Raw genomic sequence first — 21,592 nt, 5'->3', positions numbered from 1 at the left:
ACACGGCAGACGTTTCATGCGTATAGTTGATCAAAAATCAGATGACTCTTTCTTTTGAAAACCGAGTGGACCCGCAAGGTGAAGATAAGCATGCTGTAATGCAAATGCCAGAAAAACTAGAGTTACAGGCATCACAATGTAATGTCGAGAACCAGACTAACGTCTTTCACTTGTGCCCCGGCAAGGTCTTCGAGGACGGGAATCAGATCGAGAAGCTCGTTATCGTGGGCGTCAGAGAACCAGCTGCTGATGGGTATCGCATGTTGAGGGTGGAAGATATACGAAGTTGGGGAATTATCGATGATAATCGTATCTCGTAGGTCGCGGCCTACTTGAGAGAGATCCTAACCAGGGATCAGCAAACAATACACGCAAGACAATGTACACTGAGTGGAACAAACCTTGACATAGTTGCCTTGATGGTTATAGCAACTATCCCTGAACAGTCGGTGGTGGACAACGTTGTGAATATCTAGCTGATCCAGCAGAGGATCACCGTACTAATGAAGCATGAGCAAATGCGTAGCCGATAATTCTTATTTTGGAATAACTCACCTTCGACACAGAAGCAGTAAAGACAACCACTTCATACAACTCACCCACCCTTTTCATGAATTGGTCGACACCAGGTCTTTTTATAACGTAGATGTTGTGATATTGACCTTCAATCTCCACGGGAATGGTAAAATCCGCGCGTTCAAGAACCTGAACACAGGTTAGTCTAACACTGGGTTGATGAGAAACTGAGGATGGCGGACCTTGAAACTACTGTGAACCAACGTCTCGTCCAAATCGAGAACCAAGCATTTCCTGTCCCGCAGATGGGGAAGAGGTGGCGGCAAGAGGAATTGCTGTTGCGTCTCCTCTAGCATTGTATCGGCGTGGTGTCCAGATGGGCCCGTCGGCGGAGGCAATTCAGCTGGAATTACTGTCGCCTCCTCGTCGTGTGAAGTATACTTCTCGTCGTCATAGCTATTTTCGGACGCCGGGGGCTTAGGCAATTCATCCAGCTCTATAGGAGCAGTCGGAGCATCCTGAGACTTTTCAGTGAGGGGAGAGATCGCTTGTTCCTCTATTTTCTGAGCGGGTTCCTCCGCTTCGCTGGCAACAGCGCTTGCTTCGGCGGTCGTAGTGGAAGGTTGAGTACTCTGGCCTACACCAAGCCCCTGTGATTCAGCACTGTCCTGTGGCAAAGTCGGTACTTTCTCTGTCTCTGCCGCACCCGAAGGTACCGTTGCACCATCAAGCTGAGCGCCCTGCTCGGAAGTAGTCACAGTGCGCTCTTCGTCCACTTGAGACATGGACTGGTTCGACGTCACAGTCATGTTGGGTTTCTCATCCCGGTAGTAGCTGGGGTCTTTGGATTCCGCGGTGCTCGAATCACCAGCATTGGTGTCAGCCTTCTCCGGAGTGGCCTGGGTGTGGGGAACCGATGGCTGTCTGGATGTCCTCTTCGCTGGGATGGCAGGGTCCTCCGAATCATCGCTGGGCGAGGAACAACAGCTCAAGAAGGCGAACAACCTATACGAGACCTTGCTTCTCCTCTCTGGCTTGGCCGGATCACGCAAGTCAGGGCTTGCCGACTTGTCTTCCTCCATACTCGCCCCCTCCTGGTTTTGCCGACGCGACCTCATACTGCTACCTCTGCTCCGGTCCCTACGACCCTTGAATATGCTTCTTTTCGAACCGCGAAGAGTATTCTCGGAGTCATCGTGAGCGGTGTCTTGACTCTTGTCCAGCGTAGATTGTCGATCCGCTTTTAAGGATGCACGCGACGGGATGGGCAACAGTAGATGATGTTTCTTCGGTGCGTCAGCAGACGTGGCTGCAGAGTCCTCTACCGAGCCCTGGGTCGGTGCGACGGACTCTTGAGCCGCATTGACGGGCTCTACATGGTTCGACGGAGGCGACGCATCGGTGGTGGCGGGCTGGTCCTGAGGCGGCGGTTCAGGATCTAACAAAGGAGATATCAGTAACGGCACTCGGAACCAACCCAAGCGCATCGGAGAATTTGATTGCGAAGCCAGGAACAAACGGAGTTGAAAACTTACTGGAGTCGGGGGGACTCGTCGCGATAGGCATGAGCGCTTCTCCAGTGGTCGGTTTTGAGTTTGATGGTGAAGAATCTCGCTCTAAGCTCCCTCCGAGCATTGAGGGTAGCAGAGCGAGGTTCACTTAAGCCGACGGGGAAACCAAAAAAAAACGAAGGGAGAGAAGAGTGACGAGAGAAGAAAAGAGAGAGCGAGAGAGAGATAGAGAGGAGTCGGAGGACAATTACCACCAGGGTTACCGCCGAGAAGGGGAGGGAGGGGGGTTGCGCCGGCAAGGAAGAAGAAGAGGAGAGAGAGAGAGGGTGCAGTCACGCCTCCTGGCTCTTCGCACGTACTGAATGGATGGGATGGAGGCAGGTTACTAAGGTGGTAGTACCAGTAAGTTGCTTAGCTCTGGGACCCGGACCACCGCCTTGAATAAGGCTAGTGCGCAGCACTAAAAGACTCGTTCGCAATGAGCAGATCCAATCAATCCGCACTCCAATGTCCAGAATACAGGGCGGCAGGCGAGCAGAAAAGCATATGCGACCGGCACGATCTGGAAGTCAAGTCTGGGGATGATCGCAGGAATGGAAGGGTTCGAGCGTGTGAAGTGCAGGACTGTTTGAACGTAGGGGATCACGTGGTTGAGCCAGGGCGCAAGCAGCTCCTCTTGACTCGTTTGGTGACCTCTTTTGTTTCTAAGTGGTACGAAGTAGTTGGTTGTAGGTAATAATGATAAAAGGTTCAGGCAAGGTTAAGGCAAAGGTCACCGGCCAGACAGCCCGGTAGTTAGTTGAGTTAGTTAGTTAGTTGGAGAAGAATAATAGCTGTAACGTAAACGATCTAGGGTATGATCGCTTGTTGCACTGGGGCTGACGGGTTGTTGGCCAGCGGGAGGGAAGTTAAGGTGAAAAGGAACTCTAAAAGAGGACCCCCCCGAAAGTAATCTGATCGGCGGTTGATGATCGGATTCTTGTGCTGTGGGTTCGTCCCTTTCGCTTAGTCGATGGGCAAAGGAAGTGTCAAAAGTGTAGCCAGCGGCTAAGAGAGACCTTTTTGTCCCACTAGTTGGACACGGTCTGATGACGGTTTTCTACAGTCGGGATGAGCGACAGGGGAGCACGGAAGTCCAAGGGGAATCAGCCCAGGTGCGGTGGTGCTTTGATATGGTCAAGCAAGCCGGTTGATGATAGTGGAGAGTGGCTTATTCCTTAGCTCCTTGACTGGCGGCTAACCGGTTTAAGCAGGAAGAGGAAGAGGAAGGGGAAAGGGGGAGGAAACTAGAGTGAAAAGAGAACCGAGAAAGAGAGGGAAATAGCAAAAGAATACGTAGAGCCCGAGGGGGGAGAGAGAGAGAGAGAGAGAGAGAGAGGAGAAGGGAGGGGAGGGGGAGGAGGGAGGTGGAAGTGGGTGGGCGAATACAGCAATGATGATAGTAATAAAACCAAAATTAACATTATCATCGCAATAATAATAATAATACATGAATGATAATAATAAAATAAAATAATTTAAAATTACTCCATTCGTGTTGCTATGCGCTGACTTTTACGGAGGTGATGACCTTAAATTAACTGGTACTGTTAAGTACTAGTAAGTAGTAAGTAGGGACGTTGATGGTGGTGGATGAATGCTCGGATGTGCCTTGGGGGGCAAGGGGTAAAAGGAAAAGCAGCAAGCAGACATCGGAACCCGCATGAGAAATTAGTACGGGCCCCAGGAGAAAAAGGCGAATGAAAAAAGGAACGAAAAATGGAAAAAGAAAAAGCGGGAGAACACAGGCCAAGTCTGGTCTGGACCAAAAGATGCAGGGCTGCAGAATTGGGGCCAGACACCCTCAGAACTGCTGCGACTGGCTGGTCCAGCATTGGAGACGGAGGTTCAGTCTCCATTTGCAGCAGGTTCGGGCCTGATTTGACGGGAGATGCCCCGTACCTTGAAGTTTGCACGCCCTGATTACCTCCCATTGGAACCGGTAAATCAACTTACCATGAGCACCATGGTGAGCCACGCTTTCCAAAAGATTCAAATTAACTATTGCACAGACATGTGGACGATAAGGATACCAGCAGGACCCCCCCCATACTTCATTTGATCCAGACTGATGTAATTCATGCATAGGCAGAAGCTAGTGAGTTACACGCCTACCCACAGCAGCCCGGCCCCCGGTAGAAGTAAGTAGTCCTCTGTAGTAACTAGCCTTCGACTCGAGGTCATCCGGAACAAGTTCCGACTCGAGAATGGGCTCATGTCGTCGTGAGTATAACTATAGCGGTCGCACCCATCCAAAATATCAATAAAAATGGGAGAAGTCATGAAAGTCCGATTATTTTATTTTCAATTATTTTCTTTCACGGATCGCATAGCAAACCCCGAAAGTAAGTGCTATCATTGTTACCCCGAGAAGGCTTGGTGCAGGGATCTCGCTCGTCTTTTGTTCCGTGGGCGCTTCCAGGACGAATCGGAGGTAGCCAAGACTTAAAGGTGGTCTCAATCACCAGTGACAAGGTGAGGCTGGCGTATATCTGGCAGCTCAATAGTCCTTTCAAAGTCATGCATATCTGCTCCCATTTCATGGTGTCTCTTGGGAGGGGGCCGTGGTTTCTGTAGCCACAGCATCTCTCTTCCGTAACAACCTGCACTGCCCGAGTCGGATCAATTCATGGTGCACACCACCTTCACTGAACCTGCAGCTTCTCGTCCCTCATGACCACAAGTCCACAACAATCATGGGAGACCTACACCCTGGCCCTCCCTCCATCCTCTTCAAGACCCTGGAAACAGTTCCAGGTGACGACGGCCATCTGCTCAGCCAAGCGAGCAGCACCACTACTAAAGTAGGCAAGGCTCAGGAATAAGTTACAGCTATTGTGGGTGATCAGTACCTCATGATACAGGATCGAGTCGAAATTACCGACTTCTGGGATTGAGATTCTGGACGGGCACCTCCACTCCGAAGAAGTCACTATCTTCATTCGCTTCTCGTCCTGCTAGCCTTCCAGCCTAAAAAACCGCATGCCTTAGACAGTACCACGACTCCGCTCACATCTAATATCTTCAGCCCCTCTGGTATTTTATTGGGTCAATCAAGACATGCATCAATTATTGTCCGTTGAGAATAAGTCCTACCATTGGCCATCTATCACCGACCGTGATCGGCCTCAGCTAGTACTGCTCAGGTCTCCCATGTCGTCGCCCGTCAATCTAAATCTAATTCCTCCTTCGCTGGGACCAAGGTCGCCGTCCGTAGCAAGCTTTTCAGAAATCTAGAGGTCATCTTCCAAAAACATTAACATGCTCTAATCTAGAAAGGCTCATCACCATGGCTGGCGGATAATGCGCCCGGGGCGTCATTCCATGCATCTACTTGGAACTGCCTGCGAATCAGATGTTTCTCAACAGGAATAGGCCCGTGCAGTTGTCGAAAGAAGAGTCGATCATCCTATCTAGCCACCTACCCATGCTTGCATACCTGCACACATACCTAGTCTCAATATTCTATACGCTGTAGGTATCAACCTCCCTTTTCATTCGTCTGTGTTACCCTGCCTTCGTAAATAACAGTCTGCTTCAAATGGTGATAGTCATCCCTGCCAAAGAAGATGCCACTGCAGCCATCCATAGTTTGCGGGGGGCTGCTAAGTAGGAGTTAAGCAACAACCCCAATAACACACAACATTTCTGTCTGGGTGATACATTCCAGTATCCTTCCTGGTTGATCATTGACACACAAGGGATGGCGCATTCTACGAAATACTTTGCTTGTCTTGAGATCCAAGTGATTGTCAAGTTTTGGTTTCAGACAGGTATGCGGACACTGTTTGGATTGTATACCATCTTTCAGCTTCAGCAGCTAGAGAAAGAGCTGGTAATTTACCCCGTAATACCTGATCTCCATGCCATCCCCACTCTTGTATCCAACCCCCGCATCAAGTGCGAGACTGCAGCCTTCGGATGCTATTTTTGTTCTTCGAGATAATTCATTCATGTTCATGCCTTCGCTTTCTGGCTTTCAAGTCATACGATCGAGGACAAATGGGAGAGCTAGGCCACAATATCGGAATCAAGGAATACCATGTTCAAGTCTGAGAACGATCCACATTTGCGTTATCTTCCCGGGCTTCCCTGGTTGCCAAAGTGCCGGCCAGCCATATGGTTCTTCGATTAAAGTCTAGCGGACCAGCACTGACCTCAAGTTTAGGTGCCTCGTGCGATATTGGTAGACCTTGTATTTTACCATCAACCTCCCGCTATTGAAGCTTAATCGACCGGCACCAGATCAACTAAATGATACAGATAACAACTACTTCTATCAGATAATACCACCAACCTCGTAACGACTACCTGCACTATCCGGCCGGTCTTGGTCGCAGTGCCTGGGTCCCTTTTAGGAAGTTGGGCGCTTAAGGGCCTACATAGTAAGACTGCCAGAGGATGGACCTGCAAATCTCAATAACGCAGACAATTATCACAGCCAATTACTGCCGATTATTTGATGCAATTTTGGATGGCTCAATTAGTAGTAGTATTTGTGGTACAAGATCTGTGAAATCAAGCGATTCACTAACTACTCCGACATCGACCGAATGATGTCAACGGCTTCATTAGTTACTTGAACATCTAAAAGCAACTAAAGAGCCATCGACACCACATTTCGGAGATTAGGCTCATAGGCAATCTCCTAAAATAGCGAGCAGGTCTCTGTGAAGGCTAAAACTTGTGGCTACTGATACTTGATGTAATGAAGGTCTGGGGACTCCGCACGTGAGGTGCGCCTCCGCCCCTCCGCAATGTTGGCCCGAGGTCTTCACATGCATTAACTCTCAACAACATTGTCAGCTTCAACCATAATGTGAGCTCCTGAGTGAGTTGTCCGCTAACAACTGTCTCACAACCACACCTATTCTTACTCATATTTCTTGCTTACAGCATATCCGACCTCGAAATATCACCACAGACCGATATAGAACGCGTCATCCCTGCGGACGCTTCTCCCCATCTCCTGATGGCCTTCGACAGTCTGGCCTAAGAATGCCAGCTGCCGTGAGGGCACTGTCCTACAAGGTGCCCACAGATTGTGTTAGAAGTGGTTCTGTGGCTATACATGAAGCATAATGGCCGCTCATTCAACGCTTCGTCGTCGAGAAGATCCTCTCGTGGCGCTGTACAACAAATACACCAGTCTCGTTCGCTCCCGGATCAAGCGTTCATCAAAGACCACCCAAATCATCGCCACTATTGCACTGATTCTATCTATTTTGGGTTCCGGTTATGGAGGCTACAAATGGTTCAGCGAAAGGGCCAAAGAACGTGCGCGAGGAAGACGGCTGCTGCGTCGGAATTCCGGGATTCGAGGCAAGGATGGCACTCGTACCATCTATGTGCCCTATAAGGGCTCCATGACCTCTAAGGTTGTGATTCATCCGACCAAACAAACGACTTTCGATGCGCATCGGCGGTTGTTCTTGAATCCACCTGCTGCCGCCCGTGTCGGCGACGGTGAATCAGTGAATCAAATACCGCCGCCAACCACAAAGCCCGGGATCAACCTTGCATTCCTTCATCAATTTCTCAGCCTAGGGAGTATCATGGTCCCGAGATGGGGTAGCAAAGAAACTGGGTTATTAATGGGCCATGGGGTTTTCTTGCTCTTGCGGACGTACTTGTCTCTGTTGATCGCACGGCTTGATGGCGAGATTGTAAGAGATCTTGTTGCGGGCAAAGGGCGCGCTTTCGCTTGGGGCATTCTCAAATGGTGCGGGATTGGCACACTGGCTTCCTACACCAATGCCATGATCAAGTTCCTTCAATCGAAGGTGTCTATTGCGTTCCGGACCCGATTAACGAGGTATATTCACGATCTCTATCTTACTGGCGATAACAACTACTACAAGTTGATGAATTTGGATGGCGGTGTTGGCCAAGGACCAGACCAATTCATTACCCAGGACCTTACTCTCTTCTGTTCTGCAGCAGCAGCGTTATACTCGTCCATGGGGAAGCCCATGATGGACCTATTTGTGTTTAACTATCAACTGTATCGTTCTCTCGGGCCTTTGGCCCTTACCGGTATCCTCACGGGCTACTTCAGTACCGCAGCAGTTCTGAGGAAGCTTTCACCACCGTTTGGAAAGCTAAAGGCTGTGGAGGGAAAGAAAGAGGGTGACTTCCGGGGTCTACATTCACGGTTGCTCGCCAATGCTGAGGAAATCTCTTTCTATGGCGGCGCGGACATCGAACGTGTTTTCCTTATGAGAAGCTTCAAAGACCTTCAGCGCTGGATGGAGGGTATCTATAGCCTCAAGATCCGCTACAACATGCTCGAAGACGTCATTCTGAAATACGCTTGGTCTGCGTTTGGCTACCTGATCACATCACTGCCAATATTTCTTCCAGCCTGGGGCGGCATGGGTGGTGCCCTGGAGCTTGTGGACGTGCCGAAGGAGACTGGTCGAGAACGCGATCGCATGAAGGAGTTCATCACGAACAAACGTTTGATGCTATCTCTGGCGGATGCAGGTGGCCGGATGATGTATAGTATCAAAGACATCTCGGAGTTGGCTGGGTACACGTCTCGAGTCTACAGCTTGATATCCACCCTTCACCGAGTGCATGCGAGTGCATACTACCCCCCACGCAATTCTCATGCGGAGCTATACTCTCTCGCGGATGTACAAGGGACTATTCATAACGGCTTCGATGGTGTTCGTCTCGAACAAGTTCCCATCGTCGCGCCTTCAATATATCCCCGGGGTGGCGATGATCTGATCGAGTCACTGTCATTCGTCGTGCACTCCGGCGACCACCTCCTGATATCTGGACCGAATGGGGTCGGCAAGACTGCCATTGCCCGGGTTGTATCAGGGCTGTGGCCAGTGTACCGCGGGTTGGTCAGTCGCCCCAGAGGGTTTGGGCTTGACGGCATCATGTTCCTTCCCCAGCGGCCCTATCTCAGCGTGGGGACTCTCCGCGATCAAGTAATCTACCCCCACACTGCAATCGACATGCACGAGGCAGGTGTAACCGATGCTGCACTGCAGAAAATTCTGGACGACGCTCACCTAGGCTACCTCCCTGGGCGCGAAGGCGGATGGGACACTCGAAAGGAGTGGAAGGATGTCCTGAGTGGAGGAGAGAAGCAACGCATGGCATTGGCACGAATTTACTATCACGAGCCTCGCTATGCCTTCCTTGATGAAGGAACCTCAGCGGTCTCGTCTGATGTCGAGGGCCTGCTGTACCAGCGGGCAAAGGAGCGGGGAATCACCGTGATTACGATCTCCACACGCGCATCGCTCAAGAAGTACCACACATACAACCTTAGCATTAGTATTGGCGAAGGGGGCGAGCAATGGGAGTTTGAGAGGATCGGCACCGCCAAGGAGAAGCTGGGAGTTGAGAAGGAGTTGCAGGAGATACGGAAGCGGCTTGACAAGGTGGAAGAATGGAAACAGCGTCGGGAGGATATTGAGAACGAGCTGCGCAAGGTCTGGGTGGAAGAAGGAGAGCTTTCTCCACCACCCTATGAATCTGAATCGGAAGCAGTGGAGGTACAGGATGATCAGCAGTAGGCTCTCATCCACTGCAGGTCAAACAAGCCGACGCTGTGACCATTGTTTCATTTTCTATTCATGTTGACTTAGTGTCCGAGTGAATCTGTACCTGGACTTTTGGATGATGCAAATAGATTAACCTGATGATTTACCCATCTGTAGAGTCACATGACCATCACCCACGGCGGCAGAGCGGATCCTGTTCTTGTCCCATGCATTCAACTATCATCAATGCTGCATAGCTCTGTTCTTGTCTTCCTGCCTCTTGAATCTTTACCCTTCACTTTTCCCTCTTCTTTTATTCAGTAATCAAGTCACGTGTTAATTTCTATCCCAAAATGTGCATTTTGCGTGCAGACTAATCCCAGCTTACTTCCATCTCTTATTCAAATCTTATCTAAATTTAACTACTGCAGGGGGAACACGCCCCTTCTACTATAATGTCAATCATTATGGAAGACTCGTCTTCACCAGACTACCAAAAAATGGTCGTAATACCAATCAACCGGACATTCAGCGACGGCACCCAGGACAACTGGCCCAAAGATGAGAAATTCCTGAGACCAGACGATAGTTACTATCGAGAAAAGCTGGCCTCCATGTGGCTGCAGAAAACGGGGGCTTACGAGCGTGGTACGTTGATTGCATGACTTACTTTGATCTTATTCTACTTCAGTTGATGCTCTACACCTTTGCACGGTTGCTTTGGAGGTTGTTTGTGATTTATCTATCCATTACTCCCTTCGGACTCTGTACTTCAGATCCATATTGAGATGTTTGGCGCATCGTGTACCTTATTGTACCGTTATGTGAAGGCCAATGGTAGTTGCTGTTCTTTGTTCAGAAAGGAGAAGAGACATGTCGCTGCACGCTAGCATACTGAATATATATTCGCATTTATTCCACCTCACTAACCCTGCTTTTAGGAGTGGAATACATCCTGGACAGTCTGCCTGATGGTTATGCTCTATTTGACAGGCCGCGTATTGCAAACCCCGACATTGTAGGTTTTTAGCCCTTTACTTCTGGGTGCATTCATATCCCTGACTCTCAGCAGTACGATCGTTTCCTCTATGGCCATCCGACAGATGTGTATTTCAACTCCACGAAGCAGTTCTTTCCGCACTTCTACTATCTTATGACAGGCGGCCAAGAGCCATGCACCTGTGTTCTTTGCGAGAAAATGTCGAAGAGAATACAAGGTATGTCGCGACCAGTATTCGGACTGCCTATGCAATACTGACAGTAATTTACAGAAGGCGGCTCAGAAAGACGAGGTCCTGGAAGGCCTCGGGGGAGACCTCCTGGGACTGGAACGCCGATTCGAACCCCTGGTAGGCCACCGGGGAGGCCGCCTGGTCGGCCTCCCGGATCAAGCGCAAGCAAACCACCCGGAAGGCCACCGGGAAGACCACCAGGAAGGCCAGGACGACCCCCTGGTAGGCCCCCTGGCCGACCTCCAGGCAGGCCTCCAGGAAAGCTTTCGTCGGCGACATGCCCTTGTACAGATAACGAGGGGACACCAGACGTGTTCAAGATGGCCGTTATGCAGCTCGAGCTACAGGGGTTACAGGAGAAGGACATCACAGAGCCTGGAAGCATGGACTGGCGCGCAGAGCGCTCACCACTCGACGAATACATCCAAAAGCTGGACATGCAACCGTCCTTTCTGCCCCGTGCTGGAGAAGTCGTGCTCTGGACGCCAGATTTCGAAGGCGAACTCGCCTGGAACCCTGAACATAACCAGATTCAAGTATATTTCCCCAGCGAAAAGCGATGGTCGGGCACCCCAGAATGGCGAGCCGGTATCGTCAGTCAGGTCCCAGAAGAAGACACCATCTTCCAAGACATCGTCCAGACATCCCCCAAAAAACAGAGCATCAACTACTCAGGCTTCCGCGTCGAAACCTTCCCTGACCCTCACAGCCCTGACAAGAGCTACTCTCTGCACTACAAATACGTCTACCTAAAATCCATCAAACCTTTCAACGCCTACGAACACTTCCTCCAAAACATCCCTCGCGAGAACCTCCACCCCTCCATCGAATACGCTATGACCATCATGTCCTCCTTCAGCCTCCTAGACAAACACCACTTCAAAGGCATCTGGCCCGACGCATCCATATACAGCCGGGGGATCTTCATCGGCGCCGAGCTCCTGACCATCGGCGACGCCGTCCGCCTAAAACCCCAGAACTACAACCCCAGAGACCCCCAACCCACTCCCTCACCAACCGTCACCGACATAATGGTAATCGAAGAGATCCGCCTGGACCTGAAAAACTGCGACTCAGACCGCAAATCCAAGCACCTCGCAGAGAAATACACCATCCGCATCCGCGGCAAGATCTACACCCCCAGCGACCGCCGCATCTACCTCACCAGCAACACCCTCCACCCTATCAAACCCCTCAACCCAGACGAAGTCGTCTCCGCCTTCCACTACGTCGGCATGAGCGGCTACGGCGACTGGTACCGCATGCACCCCGGCGCCATGGTCGACGTATCCCAGGACATGATTCTCGGCCGACTCTACGAGCCCGACGCCCTGCAACTCATGTTCGGATCCCTATCCCTCGGATATGATCTGGACGGTGTGCTCCGCGGACGTGAGTACTCCCGCCAAGCGGACGAGCGCATTCCAGAGGGGCAGAAATGGTTCTGGGGCGATTTCCGCACGCAGACGCTTGCGATTGACTCGCTGAATGGCGAGGACGTGGGACATTATAGCGACGCCAGGGATATGAAGATGTGGAGGGCAAATCTTCGTGTGTTGGATGGGGTGGCCAAAGCGGCGGATTTCAGGGAGGCCAAGATACCGGGCGATGTGGGACGGCCGTCGACAAAGTCCAGGTCGAATTTCGCCAAGGTGGGGAAGCTCAGTAAGCTTGTTAGTACGGGATTGGGGGGTGCGGATTTGAGTAATTCTGTTAGTGAGGCGGAGGAGGGGACGAGTCGGTTGTCTGTTGGTGATGAGGATGATGATGAGGAGGAGGAGGAAGAAGAAGAAGAAGAAGAAGAGGAAGAGGAGGAGGAAGATTTCACGCTCCGTATGGATCAGCTGCGCGGCGGGACAGAGGAAACAGAAGAAGGGGACTATGTGCCTGATAAGGAGAGGGAACGGAAGCGAGTAAGACATGATGATTGAGCTGGAATGTACTATATTCAAGATGATACCAGAAGCTATACAAACAAACTACACACCCCACACCCATCAAATAATGACATGGCATCCTACTTCGACGTCTTCTCCACCACGCCCCTAGCAAAATCCCCAAATGTAACCCCATCTTGTACTTCCTCCTCCAAATTCGGCTGCGTAAACACCGCCAACGTATTCCTCGCCACCTTCCCAACCCCTCTAGCCCCCTTCACGAAATGCGGCACAGCACGGAACTGCCCCCTCGTAATAAGCTGCAGCGCCTCACCCGTCTGAAACGCAAGACAATCCTTCGGTATATTGACCTTAACAACCTGGCCCGTCCTGGAGCGGATATACAACCCGGCCTTAGGATCCGGCGAAGTCGCAAGTTCCGGCAAGGGGGAGGATTTATCTTCCATAGTGGAGGAGGAGGGATCATGCGCCTCCTCATCGACGAACATCGCGGACGTAAGACCCGTTAGACAGCCGTGGTCGAGGTGGGTTGCGCACCAGTCGTCATCATCACCACCCTCACTTTCTTCTTTCTGCCCTCCCTCCGAAGAAGAAGAGGAGGAACCTCCAGTAGGAAAATAATGCAACAACCTCGCCTTAGTGGTAAAACTCCCCCTCACGACCTTCTCCAAATACCCCGCCTTATACCCATCGACACTTTCCACCGCGAAGCGATCACACGCGCGCGCCACCAACGCCGCCGTATCAATAATCAGTGTGCAGAGCTGCTCGAAGCTGCTCCGGAAGGTGGGGAGATCTTTCTCGCTCGGCCAGATATTGGGGGAGGTGTATTCGGGGAATTCTGCGTCGATGGACGGCGCGCCTTGCAGGGACGGGTCGTTGTAGAACGCGCAGTTCAGGTAGTACGAGCCCTTGTGGGTGTCGTAGTGTCCGTCGCGGAGGGTTTCTTTGCCTAGGGACCAGCCGATGAGGTATTTGGCGGAGGCGCAGGTGAGGGAGTCCAGCGTGGAGGGGGGCAGCGAGGCGAGGTATGAGGCGTTGGAGAGGACTTGGGCGCGTAGGTGGGGGAAGGTTGGCGGGAGGTTCTTGACCAGGATTATGCCTAGGGAGGAGGGGCCGAAGGCTTCTGTTAGGGTTGAGGGGGGGATGGTTCCTGTTTTTGTGTGTGGTGTTAGTTTGGTGGGATGGAAGATAGTGGTTTTGGTTGTTTTGGGTAGGGTTGGGGGACGTACCGTCGATTAGGTCTTGCAGGGTGACCGTGACGGCTTGCGCTACGGGTATGTCGTCGAGAGCCATTGTGGTGTTGGTGTTTGTGGTGGTGTTGTGGTTGTTGTTGTTGAGTGTGGGTGGAAAGAGGAGATAATGAGGGGAAAAGATTGCAGGTGGGATGATGGAGGGCCTCGGCCCGCGCCGGTCAATTGTGCTTATCGGCGCTTCTTATCGGATGGCATCGGCCGGCTGAATGGAATTAATTGAGAGAATGTAAAGTGGTGTGTTGGATTGAGTTAAGAGTTGTGATATCTGGATTGTGGGTATGTACATTGGAGAGGTGGATTGTGTGGTTACTATAACATAAGGTTCATGTAATGTACAGGCAGCTTGCTGCATAGCTGCAGTTGGAGCCTTTCTGACTCCATTTGAATTTCCAGTTCAGCAGTCGAGCAGCGCAGCAGTCTGGCAAGACTGTGAACGTCGAGCGACACTCATGGCGAGATCTTGCAACAATCGCGAAAATCCACTCGCCTGCAACGGACCAATGAGAGTGCCGCCGCAAGACGCGTCATCGTGTCTCCCATTCACTGAGCGCTGTCTAGATCTCCTTCCCTTCAGCAGCCTGGCCCTCAGCCGCTGCATCAGCACGGGTGGTCACTTTGCGCAAGTTGCCAAAAGGCAAAATGTCCCCGATTCTCGTTATTCCAGTAAACAACATGCAGAGACGGTCGATTCCACATCCCCAGCCGCCAGTCGGAGGGAGACCCCATTCCAGCGCCTTCAAGTAGCTCTCATCGATCTCTTCCGTCTCATCCGCCTGCTTGCTGTACCGGACCTGATCTTCGAACTTGCGGCGCTGCTCGAACGGCGAGTTTTCCTCCTCGTATGTGTTCACGACTTCGCGGCCCTCGATGAAAAGCTCTCCGCGGGCGGCGACGCGCTGATTGGTAGTGGGGTGGATGAAGGACTTGGATAGAGGGGATAAGCACTCGGGCGGGTTGACGATGAAGGTCGGGTCGATGCACTGGGGTTCGACGTAGATGCTGCAGAGCTCGTCCAGCAGTCGGGGGAGGGTCACTTTGTCGGGAAGTGCGTGGTTGCGGTCACGGAAGATCGCCTTCACCTGGTCTAGAGCATCGGGAGACGTGAGGTCAGGCAGTTTCTGCTCGATGCTCTGCTCGATAGAGGTGATGAAGTCGAGTCGGCGGAAGGGCGCAGAGAAGTTGAGATGGGAGAACAGTAGAGGTGTGTCTTCCTGGCGAGGCTTTTTGAAGGGGGACGATTTGTGGAAAGCAGTAAGGTGTTCAGCCAGGCCTGAAAGTAGCTGCTCGGTCGTGGTCATGAGATCCTCCAGATTGGCGTAGGCATGGTAGAACTCGCAAGTGGTGAACTCGGGATTGTGGGTTTTGTCGAGGCCTGTTGCAGCTTGTCAGTATTCGTTCAAGCACTTCGACTGACAACTAATACCTTCATTGCGGAACGAAGGTCCGATCTCAAAGACCCGGTCAAATCCTCCTACCACCAACCTCTTCAGCCAGAGTTCTGGCGCAATCCGTAGCGACAATTGACGATCCGGGAACTCGGTGGCTGTAGTATGAAATGGACGAGCAATTGCACCGCCAGCAACCGCCTCGATAATAGGCGTATTAACCTCCATAAAAGACCGGTCGACAAAGAACTGGCGAAGATACTGGACAACTGCCGATCTAGCTCTGATAACATTTACTGTCTCCGGGTCCGCGAGGAACTGAACATGTCGGGGATACGGCGAGTTCTCCTGCCCCTGGGCATCAACCGGAATATCATGCAGACAGGGGGACAGCAGCTGTGGCAATTCAGTCGCCAGGAGCGTAAGCTCGCCTCGTTCAGTCCGGTGAGGATTACCCGTTACGGCTATAGGATATCGTTCAGTCTAAGCAGGATACTAAGGACGGCTGGTGAAACATACAGAAGGCATCGCCACGCCGAAGCATCCGGTAGAACTGCTTGAAGGTCGCCGGAGGGATATCCTTCAATCGACGACGATTGCACATAACTTGAATTTTATGGCCATCATGAAGCAAGTCGAAGAATATCAAATTGCCTCCAACAAGTCTTAAGGTACGTACCCTACCTACTGATTTAAGTACGAGACGACATGGTAGAAGCCAGCTAGGCTAGAAACTAGGACCTACCATTAATAACAACTGTATCATCCTCTACTATTTCATTATCTGCTAGATGGCTGTAGCGGCCACGAAATTCCGCACAGCTTACCGTGTTCTTGTTTGACGCGAGCCGGGGATACGGCTCAGCAACAGCCTCTTCGATCAGTTGCACACGCCTCTTGAACGCCTTCTCAGGATACGCATCGACGCTGTTCCGCCTTGTCTGTACCAGAGGTGCATGAGTGTGCTGTATTACTCGAGCAAGCCTGCCAGAAGTCTGGAAAGCCTGCGATGTACGGGAAATCGGAAGTCCTGTCCTGAACATGCCGTTAGCAAACTGTCTAACAGACACAAGCCATACAATATAATAACAGAGACAAGATAAATCAGAAGACATAAAGCTTCCTGTTACTCATAACTTGGAAGATAAACCCCCAAGCTTCAATGCAGCGGTTCTGTAATTGGAAGGGTATGTCTCATCATGCAAGTTGCAGGATAAAGAGGATCCATTGGGGAAAACACAGCAAAAACATAAAACTGCTTACCTAGACAAAAGACCTCCAACCCGCAACGACGACGCCCTCAACGGGCGAATTGGTTGCATTGAGAGTGAAAAGAGAACTACTACGTGCTCACATATTGAGAAAAGGAAGGAAAAGAGAAAAAGAAAGAGTCAAGTTGTGCGGGAAATACGCGTTTGCACATCCGGCGAAAATTCCTAAGGCGGTGAGGAACGGCAGCGGCAGGGCCAGCTTCGAATCCCGGCAACTTCAGGTCTGCTCCGGCAGCTCAATTCAGCGCATTCACATCATACTCCTTCTAACACTCATTGATCAACTCTGTTATCACTTGTGAGTGACCGATTTACTCCTGGAATTGCCCGTGTTATACTGAAACCAGCTACTAATTGACTGACCTCAGCTAAACAACACCACCCTCACTACACATCGTCATCATGTCTTTCCTCTTCGGCGGCGCCCCCAAGCTTTCCTCGGAACAGAAGATTGCTGCGGCTGAGACGGAAGTTGAGATGGTCACCGACATGTTCAGCCGGTAAGCTTCTATCATCCTATCCAATTGCTTTGAAATCTATATTCATCTTCCCCTTCCCAACACCACACCTGTTTTACCGACACCTTATATACTTGAACTAACCCATTCATGACCACCAGTCTCACCGAGTCCTGCATCAAGAAGTGCATTCCCAACGACTACCGCGAAGGCGACCTCAACAAGGGCGAGTCCGTCTGCATTGACCGCTGTGTCGGCAAGTTCTTCGAAGTCAACATGAAGGTCAGCGAGAAGATGCAGGGTGAGGCGAACCAGAAGGGCGGCATGGGTGGTTTCGGCATGTAAAGTGCGAGGTCAACGAAACGATTGTTCATCTAATTGGATCTTTTGCTGTTCTTTCATAAATCGTGTATAATCTATTCGGGTTTTCAGATCTGTCATGCTTGCTCTTCTGGATGGCTTGTTTTCCTTTGGTCTCTCTTATGGCATGACTGAACAGGAGCGGAAGGCCTGGGTTTTATGCTAATTGGGATGGATGACTTCCGCTCGGACATGGATATACAGGGTTGTTTGGTTCTGGGATGGGGGTTTGCTGTTAGCGAAGGCTGGGTCTTTGGCATTGCACGGTCAACGCGAACTGCGCAAGTCTATCTCGGAAATTATGTACATTAGAAATGATATATGTCTACAAGGCTTCTTTCTGGGAAAAGAGAATTCGCAGTCACTGTGTTGAGCATCCGGTAATTCTCCCCAACCAGGAGAACCAGGAACTGTCCTGCTTTTCGTGCTCGCCCCGTATCAGCAGCTTGACCCTGTTTTCGATGGCATTTACATGCCGTTCGAACTCGTCGAGGTTGGTTTCGACATCCTCGACACGGGAATCTAGAACATGGAGCTCGTAGTCCAGCTTCGCGCCCATTAGTTCAACCCTCCTCATGTAATCGGTGAGCTGGCTGTGCTCTTCCGTCAACAGGTCGCTCGATTTAGCTCTCATCTGTTCAAATGTCGACAGCCGTTCCAGGTAGGCGGCGTTGACCTTTTCGTGACTCTCGTGTAAGCACCGACTGAGGTCATCCACAGAAGATACTTGCTGTTCAACCCAAGGTACAGTATGCTCACTAAGCTCTTGGATACGTGAGCTGAAGATTCGTGCATCTGAGGCTAGAATGTCTTCTTGCATGATGGCCTCTTCCAGAAAGGTATCGGGCTTCTCTTTGAAAGCCTCACCTCCCAAGTCATTCCATCCCAGCACGACCTCTTCGACAGTGCTGAAGGACAGATGGCGGGGCCAGTAGTTATCAAGACGACTGGAGTCCCTCTCCATATTCAGTTCGGTACAGCTTTGCGGTCGACGCAGGAGCATAATACCAACTTCAGACGTCTGCTCCCGAGGGTCGACAGTAATGTCGGTGGAGCGTGTCCTCCAGCGCTCAAGGTCCTGCGCTTCGTCATCTGCTCTGGGTACTGACACCTTACGCGACGACTCTGAATCTGCCTGGGATGGAACCGTTTCTACGGTTATGGCTGGCGCTCTTGATTTGGGTGATTGCGGTAATATTGTCCTTGGAGGAGACTCAATCTGCAAGTCATCCTTCGGGGCCTGGCCTTCAAGGTCCTGCACGTCCACGGATCCGACTGGAGCACCATCGGATCTCTTCGACTGAGACACCTCCGTGTCGCTATCAATGGGAGGCAAATGAGCAGGGTCACCGCCAAGGTCTATGTCATCCCTCGAATGCTTCTGCGGATGGGACCGGAGGCCTACTGCATCCTTGAACCGGCCAAACCCCGCCCGCGCATCTGATACTTTCCCGCTCACACCTTTTCGAACTAACCGGCCCAGATTCTGGTCTTTCTCATCTAAGGACGATGCTGATTCTGGCGGCCTCGATGGACGTTCTGAGCTTTGCAGAGCGCGGTCCGCCACTAAATCTTCGTGCGAAGATCGTTTTCGACTTGTCCAAATATGGCCACCCTGATCGTCTGTAGTGAATACCATATCTGCACTCTGCGCACTGCCAGAAAAACCGTCGTCAATTCCGCCCTTCCGCGGCTTTCCCCGCCACAGCCATTTGGCCCGTTCACCGGTGACCAGGTGTGCGAAGTTGTCAATATCGAGGGTCTCGATATCAGCTATCCCGCCTTTTTCGCGGCCGCGGACCATTCCCATAACCATCTCTCCCCCGTGTCCGCTTAGTTCTGCCATGGTTGATTTTACGGCATCGGTCCAGCCTTCTGCATTCGCAGCTTTTGCTGTCACCCGGTGCAGGCGATCCAAGGTCTGTCGATCTAACCTTCGGGTACGTTTCAGCTTCTGTGATTTTTGAAAGCTTCCAATGCCTTTCTTTAGGTTATCAATATCAAACGCATCCTTCCCAACCGGAGCGCCGAAGGCATGTAGCCGGTTTCGCGCCCCCATGAGAGTACCCAGCAGGGCGGCTACTGAGATGGGGCCCAACATAGAATCACTCGGTTCAATGTTGTATAAATCCATACCCGTCTCGGTCCACCAATCATTTATGGCCGCTTCTGTGACATCGCACAGCAGTCCATCAACGTACTCTGGGGCAAGATTGCCAAACATCATCAGGGCGATCTGACATTGCTTCACAAGCTCTATGACGGCAGTATATAGAGGCACCTTCTCGCTCGTCCGGTAAAGGTGATGGAACTTCCCCTCGGTGGCGGGCGAGGGTGGCTGTAGCTTTAAACCAGAGCGGCCTGAACAGCCCAACCGTTTCAGGTTTTCATTCACGATGAAATCATCCTTGTGTTTTAGAACATCACCGTCGGGTACCGGAATGAGAGTCAGTGCCAATGGGAACACGTTCAGATCGGTAACCATAAGTGTTCCCAATGGCGTTTCCTTTTTCCGCGCTTGGCATTGCGTGACTGCGCCGAAATACATCTTCATACGGGGCGACCACGTAGACTCGTCTGTGGGGACGCTCAGCACCCCCACCACGACCTTGTGCGAAGGATCCCCAGTATAGGTGGTTATTATGAAGGTAGGGTGTATGCGCGTGCAGGCCCATTGTTCAACAATGAAAGTCTCATATCCTTCCAAAGTCAATCGTCGACCTAGCACAACTGCTGATTTATCCTCTTCGAGATATCTGAGGGCAACTGGATCGGTGAATACGAGTCTCTGGTGGCCATGCTGTGGCGACTGTCCCTCAGGAGAACTGAGCTGCGTAGACGGTACATCTTTCGTGTTGATGGAGTGTTTTGCCAACTCGCGGGGGGCCGACGTAGGAGGCTGTGCTTGGCCACCTGTCTGCGTTGCGGGAGGTGGCATGGTTAAGACGGGCAATTCCTTAGCACATAAGGGCTGTATATATGGTGTTTCCACTATGGGAGTGGGCGTGAGTTCAAGAAAGCTGAAGAAGAGGAAATCAGGAGGCCGTGCTCAAATAAAGGCGAAAGAGACAGAAGCGTTGACCCTCCGGGGGTCTTATCGTATTGTACAGAGGTGAAGAAGAACCGTAACATATCCGAGGTTGAAGGAGCTAAGAGCTTTAAAATGTCAAGCACGGATGTGACAAGCCGGGCTAAGGGCTGTCCATGTCATGTCAAATCATTGAAGGAGAAAGTAGAAGCACAAGCCTGGCCGAGAGGTGGTTGTTGTTACCGGCATGTGCAGCGACTTCAGTTGGCGACGTCACAAGGGATTCCCACCAGACCTGGAGCGGTGAGCGGCTAAGCCATCATCGCCCTGACTTTTTGGGGCCACTTTGGTCCAACAGACCCCACGGAATAGACAGTGTATATCCGAAACTAGCAGGTGTCCCAATGCCATTAAGATAGATACAGAATAACGCGACGGTATTTGGTTAGTCTTACGATCCCTGAGGGTAAGCGTGAGAGCGCTGTTACCATTCTAGAACACTACTCTACATCTAGACCAATCAATTCTGCATGAAACGCAGCTGCCTAGGTGCATTCAGCCACAACTCAATCGTTCCTCAGCACTGCCACAAGAGCCCTATGGGAGAAGCCGTGGCGAGTAGGCACACACTGGACGCGTCCGTCAGCCTAAGTACCCAGTGATCCGGCCCGAGTCGCGCATGTGCAGCGAACAATTGGATTCACATGTAGCAGGTAGCATGGGTGTCTAGCGTATCATCTACTGGATGTAGGATTTTATTACAGGTGATTAGGCTCTCTTCTCTCCAGGCCTCCTCAAGGGAGACAACAGCAGTGAAAAGAAGACCAATCTCGAGTACTACCCAAATGATCTAACAGAAGGGCAACAGCAGCGCTGTCTACGTACTCTTAAACCGTCTCCAAATTTTGGAGACATGGCATCTTTTTTTTCAAAAATTCCTCCCCGATCCGAAGACCAAGGAGAGCGGTCAAACTAGGTAGTTTTCAACTAGCAAAAACACGGTCTCGGATGTCTCCTCACTGACACGTGTAAAACCCGTGCACCAGGATGGAGAAAGAAAGAAAGAAAAAGTCCAAAAGAAGGGCGGGTGCGCTGAGCTTATATAGTGCCGCGGCGGGGACCCACCGGGTGAG

General features: G+C 51.4%; 7 protein-coding genes across 7 annotated transcripts; 3 read left to right on the top strand and 4 right to left on the bottom strand.

The window, feature by feature from the left end:
• Positions 1–131: 131 nt before the first annotated feature.
• On the bottom strand, positions 132–2,151 carry psrA (putative general stress response phosphoprotein phosphatase Psr1/2; the record flags this gene model as incomplete). The annotated part of the gene is made up of 5 exons (XM_035500410.1): positions 132–344; positions 402–500; positions 556–705; positions 759–1,954; positions 2,052–2,151. 5 exons carry the CDS (start codon positions 2,149–2,151, stop codon positions 132–134), a joined length of 1,758 nt encoding a protein of 585 aa, XP_035356303.1.
• A 4,996-nt stretch (positions 2,152–7,147) lies between these two features.
• Positions 7,148–9,604, top strand: pxa1 (putative peroxisomal ABC transporter (PXA1); the record flags this gene model as incomplete). The annotated part of the gene is made up of 1 exon (XM_035500409.1): positions 7,148–9,604. One exon carries the CDS (start codon positions 7,148–7,150, stop codon positions 9,602–9,604), a length of 2,457 nt encoding a protein of 818 aa, XP_035356302.1.
• Positions 9,605–10,071: 467 nt separating this feature from the next.
• AtWU_05298 (uncharacterized protein) lies at positions 10,072–12,734 on the top strand (the record flags this gene model as incomplete). Its single annotated transcript, XM_035500408.1, has 4 exons — positions 10,072–10,219; positions 10,513–10,589; positions 10,644–10,788; positions 10,843–12,734. The coding sequence occupies 4 exons, from the start codon at positions 10,072–10,074 to the stop codon at positions 12,732–12,734; spliced, it is 2,262 nt and encodes a 753-aa protein (XP_035356301.1).
• Positions 12,735–12,820: 86 nt separating this feature from the next.
• On the bottom strand, positions 12,821–13,997 carry AtWU_05297 (uncharacterized protein; the record flags this gene model as incomplete). The annotated part of the gene is made up of 2 exons (XM_035500407.1): positions 12,821–13,854; positions 13,934–13,997. The coding sequence occupies 2 exons, from the start codon at positions 13,995–13,997 to the stop codon at positions 12,821–12,823; spliced, it is 1,098 nt and encodes a 365-aa protein (XP_035356300.1).
• Positions 13,998–14,511: 514 nt separating this feature from the next.
• On the bottom strand, positions 14,512–16,664 carry AtWU_05296 (putative lysyl-tRNA synthetase; the record flags this gene model as incomplete). Its single annotated transcript, XM_035500406.1, has 5 exons — positions 14,512–15,329; positions 15,381–15,806; positions 15,862–16,026; positions 16,088–16,377; positions 16,606–16,664. The coding sequence occupies 5 exons, from the start codon at positions 16,662–16,664 to the stop codon at positions 14,512–14,514; spliced, it is 1,758 nt and encodes a 585-aa protein (XP_035356299.1).
• A 351-nt stretch (positions 16,665–17,015) lies between these two features.
• AtWU_05295 (Tim10/DDP family zinc finger protein) lies at positions 17,016–17,416 on the top strand (the record flags this gene model as incomplete). Its single annotated transcript, XM_035500405.1, has 2 exons — positions 17,016–17,113; positions 17,233–17,416. 2 exons carry the CDS (start codon positions 17,016–17,018, stop codon positions 17,414–17,416), a joined length of 282 nt encoding a protein of 93 aa, XP_035356298.1.
• A 376-nt stretch (positions 17,417–17,792) lies between these two features.
• Positions 17,793–20,369, bottom strand: AtWU_05294 (putative Sin3 complex subunit (Stb2); the record flags this gene model as incomplete). Its single annotated transcript, XM_035500404.1, has 1 exon — positions 17,793–20,369. The coding sequence occupies one exon, from the start codon at positions 20,367–20,369 to the stop codon at positions 17,793–17,795; it is 2,577 nt and encodes an 858-aa protein (XP_035356297.1).
• Between the last annotated feature and the right edge of the window lie 1,223 nt (positions 20,370–21,592).

This window comes from Aspergillus tubingensis, assembly GCF_013340325.1.
Source record: "Aspergillus tubingensis WU-2223L DNA, scaffold_7, whole genome shotgun sequence".
Taxonomy (NCBI): Eukaryota; Fungi; Ascomycota; class Eurotiomycetes; order Eurotiales; family Aspergillaceae; genus Aspergillus; species Aspergillus tubingensis.
Note: the sequence above shows the minus strand (reverse complement) of the source record. Positions and strands in the feature narration are given on the sequence as shown.